This window comes from Oryzias latipes, chromosome 13 (assembly GCF_002234675.1).
Source record: "Oryzias latipes chromosome 13, ASM223467v1".
NCBI classification, from domain to species: Eukaryota; Metazoa; Chordata; class Actinopteri; order Beloniformes; family Adrianichthyidae; genus Oryzias; species Oryzias latipes.
This window is the reverse complement of record NC_019871.2, coordinates 20424363-20439778: the sequence shown is the minus strand read 5'-3', so window position 1 is coordinate 20439778 and position 15416 is coordinate 20424363. Positions and strand designations below refer to the sequence as shown.

The window sequence follows — 15416 nt, the reverse complement described above, 5'->3', positions numbered from 1 at the left end:
ACAAAGTTGAATTGCCTTCACCAGTGTCCATTGTTCCATATAAGTTTCACATCACTACTAACCAACAATGCTGGTCAACAAAGCTGTAGAATGAAATTCTGTTAAGTTGGTGCTTGTTTTCTTTTGGACATTGTTACATGGTAAAGAGATTAAATTCATTTAAAGACTTACTCCAATAAAAATTGTGTTTTCTGTGTTTTTAAAATGTTTTTGTAGCATTTTTCTGATGATGGAGGATTTCTGGGTAATAAATTAAGCTTGAAATTGCATTTCTGAGTTTTCCTCAATCAAATCATTATGATTAAGAAGCAGATAAAAAATGCTGTTTGAAAAGATTGTATTTGTTACGTTGAAAATATGCTGGGCGGGCCACAAGCTCCCTGATCTGAGCTCTCAGCAAGGAGAAGGAAAGAGGCTTAATTTTGCCTTAAAACCGCATAATCATAATTAAAAGACCACTGGTAACACTTTTATGGGCGGCCGTGGTGCAGTGGTAGGGCGGTCGACCTCTGGTTGGATTATTGCGAGTTTGATTCCCGCCTTGCCCGCCCATGTGTCAAAGTGTCCTTGGGCAAACACTGAACCCCACCTCTCCTCTGGTGGAAGGTTGGTGCCAGTGTTCGGCAGTGGAGCCGCCACCAGTGTGTGAATGGGTGAATGGGTCTGTGACTATAAAGCGCTTTGGGCCTTCGAAGAAGATAGAAAAGCGCTACATAAGTATATGCCATTTACCATAACAGATCAAAAGATGATCAGTGTGGGACTTTAAAAAAACAGTGTTAAATTTCTAATCCTAAAATCCAAGACCTCAATTTATTGTTTATTTGTTCTTTATTTCAATAATACTTGAGTGTATAAGTACTAAGAGTCTAACGGTACGCTAAAATCCCAATTCGGTTCCGTTGAGAATTTCATAGGGCTCGGTTGGGTACATTTTTGTTCGGTACTGCTGTTTAACAAATCTGCCTGATATGAACTCCTATTTTATGAGCTATTATTTTATTGTTATTTATTGTGTGTTTTGCGACTGGACACCTGAATTTCTCCCTTGGGAGATTAATAAAGTTTTTTTTTTTCTGTCGGTCGGTTGGTCAGTCGGTCGGACAAAAAGAAAATTAATTATAAAATGCATTTACTGGTTTTACATAACAATGAATAAAATTGACCTATGTATGTGATCTGAAATCATTGGAAGTTGCAGCAACAACTCTCGTGTCCTGTTCACAACAGTAAACAGATTAACTAACCCTCCAACCCAGCTACCAATAGAACTGGTTTGCACACCTAAATGTAATGAGTTTGCTGTATTTTTTAATGACAAGGTTCAGGGCATTAAAAAAGCCATCAACTCCACAACACATATAACTATCGAACGGCCACCTACTCACTCTAAGCTGACTCACTTTGTACCTGTCACTGACCAAACTGTCCAAGAGACCATCACCCGTCTGAGCTCGTCTACATGCTGCCTTGATGTGTTACCCACTAGATTTCTAAAGTCTGTCCTGAACAGTGTGTTGCCATCAATTACTCAAATAGTTAACATGTCTCTTCAATCTGGAATATTTCCAGAGGCCTTAAAAACTGCAGTCATTAAACCTCTCCTGAAGAAAAACGGTCTTGATCCCACTGTACTGAATAATTACAGACCTATCTCTAATCTGCCATTTTTAGGAAAAGTCCTTGAAAAAGTTGTCTACCAACAGCTCACTGATTTTCTCTTATTAAACAATTCATTTGATGTTTTCCAGTCAGGTTTTAGACCCCATCATAGCACAGAAACTGCTCTTATCAAGGTAACCAACGACATCCGCCTGAACACTGATGATGGCGAAGTCACTGTCTTAATCCTGCTAGACCTGAGTGCTGCCTTTGATACTGTTGATCATGGGATCCTTTTGCACAGACTCCAAGACTGGGTTGGCATCTCTGGATCTGCCCTAAGTTGGCTCAAGTCTTATCTAGAAGACAGGAAATATTTTGTTGAAATTGGGAGTTGTGTCTCAGACTACATGGCCTTGACTTGTGGTGTGCCCCAGGGATCGATCCTGGGACCCCTTCTGTTCAACCTCTACATGCTGCCACTAGGGCAGTTAATACGCAGTAATAACATATCTTATCACAACTATGCAGATGATACTCAGATCTATGTGTCACTGACAACAGGTGAATATGGGCCGGTGGATTCACTCAGCCACTGCCTCCAACAGATCAGTGCGTGGATGCAGAACAACTTTCTCCAGCTAAACTCAAACAAGACCGAAGTTATTATTTTTGGCCCACAGAAACAAAGAGAAAGTCTCAGCAGCTACCTTCATTCTCTGTGTCTTAAACCCTCAAATCAAGTCAGAAATCTAGGGGTAATCATGGACTCTGACCTGAACTTTAACAGCCACATCAAGTCAGTAACATCAGCGGCATTTTACCATCTGAAAAACATTGCCAAAATCAAAAACATAGTGTCAAAGCCTGACCTGGAGATACTTATTCATGCATTTGTCTCCAGCAGGTTAGACTACTGTAACGGCCTGCTCACCGGCCTCTCCAAACGAGCTGTAAAACAGCTTCAGTACATCCAGAATGCTGCTGCTCGAGTCCTGACCAGAACCAGGAAGTATGATCACATTAGTCCTGTGCTCAGGTCTCTGCACTGGCTCCCTGTACCTCAAAGAATAGACTTCAAAGCAGCTCTGCTTGTGTACAAGTCTCTCCATGGCCGAGCACCAAAGTACATCTCTGACATGTTAGTGCCATATGAACCATCTCGTACTCTGAGGACCTCAGGGGCCGGCCTCCTGTTGATTCCCAGAGTCAGAACTAAACAAGGGGAATCAGCGTTTCAATATTCTGCAGCTAAAATCTGGAACAGCCTCCCTGAAGTCGTAAGACAGGCGTCTTCTGTGTTCATGTTCAAATCTAGACTTAAAACATTTCTGTTTAGCCGTGTATATGACTGAAAGGTCCTATCTGCACTTTTCTTTCCTTTCCTTCTTTTATTTTTAAATCAGTTTTCAATTTTTTTTTCTTTTTTCTTTTCTTTTAAAGTAAATTTTATGTTGATTATTTCTATGATGTATTGTGATTTTAATGCATTTTTCTGTTTTGTGAAGCACCTTGAATTACTTTGTGTATGAATTGTGCTATACAAATAAACTTGCCTTGCCTTTATAAAAACAAAAAAAAATATTGCCAGGAACCAAAAACTTTGGATACTTACCACAGGCCTGAAAAAACATATTTTAACTTGCACATTTTTTTTTCTTGTAGACCCGATTGTTACAGTCGGGTGATACCGTTTTAAGTTTGTTAACAGATTAGATAGATGTGTTACCTGTGGCATACGCTATTGTGTAACAATGTCAACACACAGCATTCCACTTATCCAATTGTCTTTCCCCTTGATGGATGCTGACAACCAAGCCGAAGTGTTCCCACACAGGAGAGTGTAAGGAGATGGGGGGGGTTCTCCTCTCTGGCCTCGCGTCTGCATTAGCCGTATATTTGACATGCTTACTGTCCGTCACCTAATAGCGTCTTGGAGGAAACTCACAGCTAACATTAGTTCCGCCTTGGCGCAAAGTTAATACTGTGGCGACCTGGGGGTTAGCCCCGCCTATAGCCACTAAGACTTATGGGAAGTGTGAAATCTTGTGTGTTGAATCCTTCACCATAACTGAGAGAGCTGTGAAGAGAATTGACATTCATGTTGGAACACTGTTCATGTGTGTTCATAATAAATGGGTTTTAATGCCGGAAAGGAGATTTAGCAATCTGCCTGTCTTTCCACCTCTCCCTCTCTGAGACTGTTTGAGGGTGTGGGGAGTATGGGGCAAGGACAGCCAACGCAGCTAGTCAATTGGCAACTCTGCTCTCTTTCCCCGCCACGAGTGACATACCAGCTGGGTTGTTACAATGCATGTGCGGGGGAAAAAAAAGAAAAAACATACCAAAACAGTACAGAAGTAACCTGAATCGAAACTGCTGTACCGAAACGGTTTGGTTCAATTATGTGTTTCGTTGCACCCCTTATAAGTACCTGTAGATATTTAGAATGTACTAGTAAGTTGCTTAATGTTTACATTCTTATGAATTCTTAAATTACTACAGCCATATCAGTGGTTCAATCTGAGCAATTGCATCATCAGTTAAGCAGCTGGGTAGCTTGGTTGGTAAGGTGGAAGCCTGCCAAGCAGGAATCCAGGGTTTGATTCTCAGAGGGGAATGAACAATGGTACTGTTCATTGGGCAAGACCCTTGGGCAAGACCCTTAATACTGCTGCTTCAGGGGATGGGTCAAATGCAGAGAACAAATTACGCACACCCAGGTGTGTGACAGATAGTGGGACTTTGACTTTATACTGTTTTTCATCTTCTAGGTTCACATCCTTGTTCTGGACAACAATGACAACGATCCTATCTTCTCCCAACAAGCCTATGAGGTCACCATCTCTGAAGATACACCAACTGACACTGAGGTTCTGCAGATAGTGGCCTCAGACCGTGACGAGCACAATGAGCTCACCTATTCTCTCCAAAGCTCCATCGACCCCAACAGTATGCGTCTGTTCCGCATCCACCCCACACTGGGTACCATCTTCACTACTCAGAGACTGGACCATGAGGCCTGTGCCCAGCACATCCTCACTGTCCTCGTAAGACAAACATTTGATCAGAGAAGCTTGTGGTGTTGATGGTAGTGTGAAGATTCTTCTTTGGTTTTAGCAACATACATTGAAGTTTGAATGTCTCCATATACTTTTTTTTGCTTTCTGAGACAACACCTATTTAGACAGCTCAACTGTTATAACTGGAATTTTCTTTAGATACAAGATTTACACAGTTCCTCCTGGACTCCAACTTTGGACAAATCTAAAAATTTCCTAGTAGCTGGGCTGCTAGGAAAAACTCCGGCAGCGCTTGTGAGAATTTATTTCAATTCTGCAGCTAAAACAGGAAATTCCTGCCAGGATAGAAAAGGGTTAAAATCTTACCTCACTTAGATGTAAAAAAAAACAAACATCAATAATCAAGATAATCTTGAAGCACTTTACTCACTTTAATATGAGACTTTACTCAGTCTCATAATTGAGGAAATTATCTCAAAAACTATTAAAGGAACCAAAGAAAAATGCTCACCCAACTTAAATAATAATAGGACAGGAAAAAAATCTATTTTTACTGGAATGATCAAAAAGTTTAAATTTTTGTCTGTTTTACAGGTGAAAGACCAGGATTTTCCTTACAGGAAGAACTTAGCTCGCGTTCTAATAGAAGTGGAGGACATAAATGATCATGTACCCATTTTTACCAGTCCCCTCTATGAAGGCTCAGTCTATGAGTCAGCAGCAAAGGGCTCAGCAGTAGTTCAGGTCACTGCTCTGGACAAAGACAAAGGCAAAAATGCTGAGTTACGCTATTCCATTGAGGCAGGTAAGTACTACTGAAAGCTGAATATTTTCTTATACAAATTTTACGACAAACATTAATTTTCCTTCAACAATGGTAACATGGTATTAACATCTTTTCAATCTCCCCAACAGGGAATACTGGAAACACATTCCGGATTGAGCCTGTCTTGGGTATCATTAGTGTGGCACACAACTTGGACTTGACCAATGTAGGCCACTATGTTGTGACTGTCAGAGTTACTGACAATGGTGTCCCTCCTCTGTCCACAAACACAGTAGTGCGTATTGCAGTCACTTTATCTGACAACACTGGTCCAAAGTTTCCTCAGCCCGAGTATCAGACAGAGGTCTCAGAGAATGCCCTGATTGGGACATCCATCACCACAGTCAGCGCTTTCAGTCAGTCTACGCTTATTTACGACATCAAGCAGGGCAATGCTGAACATGTTTTTCAGATAAATCAGTATAGTGGAGTCATTACTAATCAGAAGGCTCTAGACTATGAGACCACAGAGTCTTATACCTTGATAGTACAAGCGGTAAATATGGCTGGTATGGCATCCAATGCTACTTTATTAATCCAGATACTGGATGAAAATGATAATCCTCCAGTGTTCCTGCAGCATCACTACTATGGCAGCATCAGTGAAGTGGCACCAGTCAAAAGTGTGGTCTTGAACTTGCATGGCTTACCCCTTGTAATCAGAGCCACTGATCCCGACCACAACCAAAATGCTTTGCTGGTCTACGAGATTGTTGAGAACACTGCAAAAAAGGTTTTCACGGTGGACTCTGGGACGGGATCCATTAGAACCATTGCTAATCTAGATCATGAAACTTTCCCCATCTTCATCTTCCATGTTCAAGTGAGAGACAGTGGTAGGCCACAACTGACAGCAGACAGTCCGACTGAGGTCACCATACAAGTGATTGACTCAAATGATTCACCACCTCACTTCACCCAAAGTGCCTATGAAGCTGTGCTACTTCTCCCCACCTATTTTGGGGTTGAAGCTTTGCAAGTGTCAGCCATAGACCCTGACAAAGATGTAGCCACAGAGCTCACTTTCTCTCTAGTTGATGGATCACTGGAACATTTTGACATCAATCCTACCAGTGGAATAATTGTCGTCAAAAACATCAACTTCTCCAAAGAGCTTTTTCGTTTCACTGTCCAAGTTTCTGATGGAAAATTCTCCAGTTCTGCTTTGGTGACTTTAAATGTTCAAGAAGCCCTTGACTCTGGCCTCAGTTTTACTCACAACATTTACTACTCCTCTATTAAAGAAAATCTACCAAATATCACCAAAGTTGCTGTGGTCAGTGCTGTGGGGAACCACCTCAATGAGCCACTAAAATACAGCCTGCTAAATGCTGGTACACATTTTAGAATTCGTCCAACATCTGGTGTCATTCAAACCACAGGAATACCTTTTGACCGTGAAGAACAAGAGTTTTATGAACTGATAGCAGAAGCAAAAAGGGAACATGACCATCGGCATGTGGCTAGAGTTGTAGTTAAAGTTCAAGTTGAAGACATAAATGACAATTTTCCTGTTTTTGTTGGACTTCCTTATTATGCAGTTGTTCAAGTGGATGCTGAACAAGGGTCACATATATTCACAGTCATTGCAGTGGATGGGGACAAAGGGGTTAATGGAGAAGTGACTTATCATCTAAAGTATGACCATGACCACTTTGAGATTAACCAGAAGACTGGAATTATCAGCCTTAAAAAGTCTTTCGAGTCAGATTTGTCTAATGCAGAATACCAGATTGTGATATATGCTAAAGATGGGGGTGATGAACCTCTCTCATCTACAGTAGAGTTTCCCATCACTGTGGTCAACAAAGCCATGCCTGTCTTTGACAAATCATTTTATTCTGTTTACGTGAATGAAGATGTGGAAGTTTATACACCTATCATCAGCATTAATTCAACCAGTCCTGAAGGTCAGAAGATCATTTACACTATAGTTGATGGTGATCCATCTCTTCAGTTTGATATAGGGTTCGATACAGGAGTCATAAGTGTCATCCACTGTTTGGACTATGAGGTAACATCATCGTACCACCTCACTGTTAGAGCCACAGACTACTTGACTGGTGCCCATGCTGAGGTTGATTTAGGTGTTTTTATTCAGGACATAAATGATAACCCTCCTATATTTCAGAAGATGTCTTACAGTGTTAGTCTGTCTGAAACAGCCATGATTGGTACTCCTGTTCTTCAAGTTATTGCCTCTGACCAAGACTCAGAGAAGAACAACATCATTCGCTACCAGATATTTTCCCAACTGCACAACAGCACAGACTATTTTCACATAGATAGTAGCAGCGGATTAATTCTGACAGCTCGGATGCTGGACCATGAACTAGCCCATAATTATTACTTTGTTGTGAGGGCCACTGATAACGGTTATCCAGCATTAAGTAGTGAAGTAACAGTGACCGTTACATTGAATGACATGAATGATAATGCACCAGTTTTCAACCAGCTGCTTTACGAGGCTTATGTGAGTGAGTTAGCACCCAGGGGTCACTTTATAACTTGTGTCCAAGCTTCTGATGCTGACAGTTCAGATTTTGATAAGTTGGAGTATAGTATTTTGTCGGGAAATGAGAGAATGCATTTTGTGCTAGAAAAAAGTACAGGAATCCTTGCCTTGTCTAGCCACCGAAAGCAGAAAATGGATCCAACCTATAGCCTCAATGTTTCAGTCTCGGATGGGGTCTTCACAAGTACTGCTCAGGTTCATATTAAAGTGTTGGGAGCCAACCTGCACAGTCCAGTGTTTGAACGGAGTGTATACGAGGCAGAGTTGAGAGAGAATGCTGCGGTGGGAACCACAGTGATTCAGGTAAGTGCCTTTGAAATTCTACATACAAATATTATATTTCATTGAAAAAAACTATAGACACAAGGAAATATAGAACAACATTCTCTCCCTTTTTTCCAGGTAAAGGCAACTGACAAAGACCAGGAACCATTTGGCCACATTACTTATTCCTTTGCTAATGATGTGGGGAGTGACCAGTTTAGTATTGATTCAAATGGTTATATCTGTACAGTAGAAAAGCTTGATCGCGAGGATCCAGCAAACAGGGACATTCTTCTTATTGTGGCAGCTCAAGATTTGGGCGGACGTGTGTCTTATTGCACAGTACAGATTACTCTGTTAGACGACAACGACAATTCCCCTTCCTTTGTTGCCACAGAATACCAAGCATCTCTAAAGCATGATGTGACTAAAGGGTTTTTGGTGACGCAGCTACAGGCTCATGATCTAGATGATGGCAGCAATGCAAAGGTGAGATATTCACTATATAGTGAGGCTCGCGTCCCTGTAGTGGACATTTTGGAAATAGACCCAGATAATGGTTGGATGGTGACAAAAGGCAGCTTCAGCCATTTAAGGAACTCTGTGCTATCATTTTTTGTTAAGGCCGTTGATGGAGGAATTCCAGCGCGACATTCTCTAGTTCCTGTCTACATCCATGTTCTCTCCTCTGAGGCTTTCATTCCATTTTTCAGTCAGCACCATTACTCATTCAACATACCGGAGAACACACCCATAGGTTCGGTCATAGGAACAGTTCGCGTCAGCATTCCTCCAGAATATTCTTCACTGACTGCTACCTTTGCCACAGCCAATGGAGAAAGTGGTGAAAACAATCGAGAAATGGTCTTTTTGGTGGAGAAAGACACAGGAGTCATAAAGCTTGATAAAGCCTTGGACCATGAAGCGATTAAAGAATTTTACTTCAAAGTCACTGCCACAGTGAAGCAGGCAAAGCTGGATTCTATGACTTCTGCAAATGTTAAAGTCAATGTTTTTGACATAAATGACAACAGACCAGCTTTTGAGACAAACTCTTATGTTGCTACTGTAATGGAGGGAACGGCAGTTGGAACCAAAGTCATTCGAGTTCAAGCATCAGACCCAGACTCTGGAGCCAATGGCCAAGTGACATACAGACTTGGATCATTAATTAAATCAAAAGGGAATTCTGAGCCATTATCTGACATATTCAACATTGACAGTAACAGCGGTTGGATCTTCATAAGAACGGACCTCGACCACGAGACTAGTCCATTTTATACCTTCACAGTGGTGGCCTTGGATCATGGGGAGGTCCTGTCTCTGTCCAGTACCACTACAGTGACGGTCACAGTGTCGGATGTCAATGACAATGCCCCCGTATTTACTGAAACCCACTACATTGGTACGGTTCGAGAGAGTGACCCCCCTGGTGAGGTGGTGGCCGTACTAAACACAAGAGATGAAGACAGCTCTGTTGTTAATCAACACATCAGCATCCACATCACTGGTGAGTACTTGTGCAAAAAGCTGCCTATTGATATGCAAGCATGGCTTATACTGCGACAGAAACATTGTCAGAGTAGAAACTGATCTCACATCCTCAGAAAGATTGTTCCAGATTCAAACTGGATAAAACTAAAATGCCGCTTCAGTGTTAGTCCTAGGTACTGGTAGAAGGTCTGTTCCTGTCCATGGTGGTTCATATGGACAGGTCCATCATGCGAAAAGTGAAAATGCAATCCCATCTTTGTCTTTTCTCTTTAATTATGTCACAGAATAAGCAGTGCTCAAGAAGAAAATGAACAAGATTTTTGGAGGATTGATTTTTAACTTTATTTTTGGGTCATTTGATGCAGTTACATTGTGAAAATGAAAAAGCATTTCTGTTAAACCATCTTAATTGTCAAATTTGATATTTCTAATTTAATTTTGCTCCACGTTTACTAAAGAACTTTTTGAAAATGAAATGTCAAATACCATTTTCTTTATCATTTTAATTAAGTGACAAAATGAGCGGTGTGGAAGAAGAAAAAGAAAAAGCGGTTTGGCGGATTGCTTTTTTTATTTTATTTTGATTCAATAAATGCAGCTTCATTTTGAAAATGAAAAAGCATTTCTGGTATTGACCTTTATTTTTAATTGTGCTACACAAATGCTTCCATTGGAGAGAAGAGAACTTGAGGATAATCTTAAAGAGCGGAGGGGTAGATGGAGCTGGAGGAAATCATTAGGAGCGTTAAAGTGAGGAGAAAGATTTTTAAATTCAGTTCTCAGATGGACTTGCAGCAGTATAGCTGCTTTTGGACTGGAGCGCTGTGGATGGTGAAGGGAAATGATCTGAGCAGCAGAGTTTTGAACCAAGCTTGACACAACTGTTAAAGTTTTCTTTGAGTCCATGAATATCCTTAACTTTTAACCAGACTTTTAGGCTTCAGATAAAGACACTTAACGTGACTGCTAACACTTTCTTTGTTTAGCTGAAAAATCATGGTTTCAGTCTTGCTTATGTGTGAGTTTAGAAAGTTTGGAAATTTTCTGACAGACATTATTCTTTTGTCCTCCAATGAGGCAAACTCTTTCGAAGCTGGACACCAGAGTCAATTTAGGACTTTGTAATCATTTTGTTGTTTTTTAGCTTGGAATTCTGGCAAAAAATTCTAAAAGCTCTTTTAAGTTTGCCTAATTTTTGGCTCCTTATTTCCCTCATTGTTAGTCCAGTGTTTGCCTTTTTGTCTATTGTCATATATTGTTGAAGCTCAACAGCAAACAAGACAAAAATGCATCCCTTAGAATATGAAGGAAAAATTTGATAAAGAAAATAAGTGCTTTATTTTGATAGGATCATATCTGTCCTGACCCTTTGTCTCCCCCATTGTCTGATTGTGTCATGTAGGTGGGAATGATCGTGGTGTGTTTGCACTCCGTCTAGTTCAGGGGGAATGGAAGATGTATGTAAAGGGTCCACTGGATCGGGAGAAACGCAACTTCTATTTAATCAACATCACTGCCACAGATGGACTTTTTGTTTCTCAAACCAAAGTGGAGGTGACAGTGATGGATGCCAATGACAACAGCCCCGATTGTGACCAGGTCAGTGGGTCAGCTAACTAATTTTACATTTGAACTGAATGCAAAAAGCATAGCAGGAAATTTCTTTTGAGCGGAAATATACGGTAGATACTGGCAAAAGTTTCTGTTTTTAGGCACCTGTAAAAGCCTGTCTTGAATTTTTATGTATTTGTGTGTGTATTTCTTTGTGTGTGTGTGTGTTTCCAGGCAGTGTACACTGCCAGTATTCCAGAGGACCTTCCAGTGCACAGTTTGCTGCTAACTGTTGGAGCAACAGATGCAGATGTGGGAGTAAATGCTCAGATCCAGTACTCTCTTCATGGTTCTGGGTCACAGGACTTTAGTATAGACCCAGACACTGGTATGGATGCTAATTTGAAGAGTTTGTGTGACAAATTAAACAATTACTCTTTGATTTGTCATTTCTAATTGTTCCTTTAATACTAACTTCTGCAGGGGAGGTGAAATCTTTGGTGACCTTGGACCACGAGAAGACACCCAGTTACAGGCTAGTTGTGCAGGCCATGGATGGTGGTGGGCAGTGGTGTAGCGCTGAGATCCAACTGGTGGTGACGGATGTGAATGACAACCCACCAATTTTTACTATGCCACAGTATACTGCCAATGTATATGAGAATACTATCCCCAAGGCACTGCTCACTCGCATTCAGGCCATAGATCCTGATGAAGGTAGAGATCCACTCTTTTGAATGAGACAAAACAGCTTTATGTGTCCATAATGTGGAAAAAATGGCGACTACATTGATTAAGTTGGGTGGAGTTGAAAGAAAACAATTTTTTATGGATGATATCTCACACACTCACTCAATACAGTTCTCAGATACAGACATTGGTTATTATTCTTAATACACATCAACCATTTAGGTTAAGGTGAGCACACGCTTCTTGAGTTGTTTTTTTAAATACTGAAAGGTAAACTTTATAAAATATAACAAAAGGTTTGTTTTGCCACTGAGAAAAAGAATACAAACATACCTACCTAAGTCATAATAAACCATTTTAAATGAACTACAATATAATAGCTATCTAGCCTCTGTGTAATGGAACTGTTAAGCTAACATGTCATCCAAGTAAATTTAATATCAGTCAGCACATTCTGATCAATAATGCATTCTCATCCCTTTATAGCCTATTGTCAGGCACCATTTTCTCCATATTTGCATGCATTAAAAATGATCTGAAAAAAAATATTCAATAGACAAAAATATTCAATATTCACTTAAAATTGTGAAAATATCATTCTTGAATTAAGGTTTATTTAGGAAAAAAACATAAATGTATTAAAACAATTCACTTCATTGTTTTTATTGATCTTTGGAAGCAAAAAAGTTCAGGATTATTACCAGTATTTCTTAATCTAGGAACAAATTAAAATGATTTAGTTATATAACAATACTTCTTTACAATTTCTTTAGTTTAATTTTGATTTCATCATTTAAGTTTTAGTGGTAAACTGATTTTGTGTTTCATATTATCATGTAATAATGTGAGGAGCAGAAATGTTAAAACACATGATGGTTATTTGAGACTTGTTGTGGATTCATGAAGCCTATGAAATGATTTTTTTGATTCCCCTGTGTGGTTCTCCAGCAGGACCAGGTCGGATGGTGGTTTATTCCCTGACAGACTCAGCAGGAGGCCTTTTCTCCATTGACCATGTCTCCGGTGTTGTCATCCTGGAGCACACCTTGGACCGTGAAGTTCAGTCAACCTATCAGATAACAGTTTGTGCGTCAGATCAGGGCTCCCCACTGCCTCTTTACTCTCTGGTCAACGTGACAATAACAGTGCTGGATATCAACGACAATCATCCCATATTTGAGCATCGAGACCAATTGACAACAGTGCCAGAAGACGTGAGAGTCGGCACAGAGGTTTTGAGAGTGTATGCCGCCAGCAAGGACATTGGAACGAACGCTGAGATCACCTACACTATACGATCAGGCAACGAACACAGGAGGTTTCATGTCCATCCTCATTCTGGTGAGTGACGAGTGTGAAACTGTAAAAGTTCCACACATCAAGATTTTAGTGTCTGTGGTGAACGTGTGGATCCCAAATTCAGGCCTCAAGGGCCAACTTTCTGTTACTTTTCTAGAAATCCTGCCTTATCTGCTGTACATTACCTGAATCAGGTGTGTTTAGCCAATGAGAAGCTCCAATGGTAGGATGGTTGGAAAACACGTAGGACACCGGCCCCTTGAGGCCTGGATTTGGGCACCCCTGGTCTAGATCAAACTCTGATTGGTTTTCTAAGATAGTAATTGCTCCAATTGGCTCCAAACCTCCAAATGTTTTTACCTCTAACCTTTTAACACCAGAGCTTTCGCTCCAGTGTTGGACTACCGTAACTCTTAAACCATTTACACAATTGACGGAATTCAAGCAGATTCTGAAGCGGACTAAGGCAGACTTGTGCTGATATGTGACACTACAAAGTAGTGAAGTGTTTAAGCAATCCACGTAAATTAGCTGGTTCTCAGGCAGAGAGAAACAGCTTAGTGTCGTTATGCAACAACTTGCGTTCATAATGCATTGTATATTGATGCAAAGCTGCTTTTCTCTGTCTTAATCAGCTGGCTCACTGTGATCACATCAATGGTCAAAGATTTTTGGTATGTCAAAGAGTGTGTGTTATTTAGATGTTGTAGCTTTGGTGTTAAAGGGTTAAGGTTGTAATTTTCTTCTTTTATATACCAATTTATAAGGAGATTTAAACTAAAACAAAACAACAAGGATTCATTTATAATTCCCAATTAAACAAAGTCTGTACCAGTCAGCAGTAGTTGGTGTAAAAGGCATAAATATGTGCTGGTGGGTGAGGGCTGAAGATAAAATAAAGTATGGAAGAACAGAATCGGTCAGATTGTTTGGTGAATTAACAGCCTAACTGTAGCCAAAAATGACAAGCTGGTTTTCCTGTACACCTCTTTTCTGTAAATATGGAATCACATCTAACTATACAAACTGAATTCAAACACACTTCCCTTTTTTAAAACCCAGTTGATGGCAGTTCCTAATGAAGGATTCCCCTGAAGAGTCTGCCTGCTGTGACTTCTGTCGTGTTCAACTCAAATTGTCTTTCCAATACATTTAGTATCAGTCAGCATGTTTGAATTTCCTTCTGCGTTCAGGTAGCTGTGTTTTGTTTCTGGTTCTGTTTATGCATCATTACCTATGAAGTTGGAATAATTTAAATACGTTTGTGGGGATTAAAGGGATTCTGTAATCATTTTTATCCAGTGTTCTGAACAGCAGTGATATTTTAATCATCGTCTCACAGCCTGTTCTACCAAAACAAGCGTTTAGTTCCAGTCATTTAACAGACACATGTCTCACTTTTGTCAGCATCTTGAGGCTGTGTGTACAAATGAAGTCAGAGCTCACAGCAGGAAGTGGCCCCAGAGTCAGTAGGCAATTCTATAAGCAGAAAATGCTGCACTTATGACTATGAAATAACTTTTAAAGACTGTGGCAAAACCTTTTTAATTACATAAGATTAAACTCCAGGGGTGTCTTAATTGCATCTTTTTATGAACAGAAATCAGAAGTTGCTGGTCTCTTTAGATTAGAGCTGTTGCCTGTTGCTGTTTCTGAGTGAAACTAGAATCTGCTTCTGTTCATTCTGTCATTAGTGGGAAGAAAATCTGCTGATCTGTTAATGATTCCCACATTGAAACATCATCACCTGGACTTCTCACAGGAGACCTGGATCAAGGTCTTTCACCATTTCTGTCTTTCGGTCCCTCTCAGGTGCCATCATCGTCGCTCAGCCTCTGGACTATGAGACCTGCAGGGACTACTTCCTGACAGTGGAGGCTCGTGACGGCGGCACACCCCCCCTGAGTGCAGTTACAACGGTTAACATCAACCTGACAGACGTGAACGACAATGCGCCCATGTTTAGCCGTGACCTGTACACTGCCTTTGTGTCAGAGGACGCTTTTATTGGCGAGTTTGTTGTGCAGGTAGGTTTGCCCGATAAGTCCAGATGCCAGAGCTTTAAAACGCTCTTTTACCTTCTGGTCTCAAAATTTTAAATAACAAAAAGTATATTTAAGTTTTTTATGTGTTGATAGTTGAACTGGAAAAA

At 40.5% G+C, this 15416-nt stretch overlaps 1 protein-coding gene across 8 annotated transcripts in view; it reads left to right on the top strand.

Moving 5' to 3' along the window:
• fat3 (FAT atypical cadherin 3) overlaps positions 1 to 15416 on the top strand; it is a 75455-nt gene that overhangs the window by 35752 nt on the left and 24287 nt on the right. For 4 of the 8 annotated variants that reach the window (XM_011482762.3, XM_023961436.1, XM_023961439.1 and 1 more), the window contains 9 exons: positions 4377 to 4652; positions 5220 to 5430; positions 5541 to 8269; positions 8369 to 9740; positions 11127 to 11323; positions 11510 to 11663; positions 11759 to 11992; positions 12914 to 13306; positions 15077 to 15291. In XM_011482762.3, coding sequence (XP_011481064.1) covers positions 4377 to 4652; positions 5220 to 5430; positions 5541 to 8269; positions 8369 to 9740; positions 11127 to 11323; positions 11510 to 11663; positions 11759 to 11992; positions 12914 to 13306; positions 15077 to 15291 — 5781 coding nt within the window. The remainder of the gene's footprint in view (positions 1 to 4376; positions 4653 to 5219; positions 5431 to 5540; positions 8270 to 8368; positions 9741 to 11126; positions 11324 to 11509; positions 11664 to 11758; positions 11993 to 12913; positions 13307 to 15076; positions 15292 to 15416) is intronic. The other 4 variants (XM_011482765.3, XM_023961440.1, XM_020708371.2 and 1 more) reach the window with 1 other exon arrangement.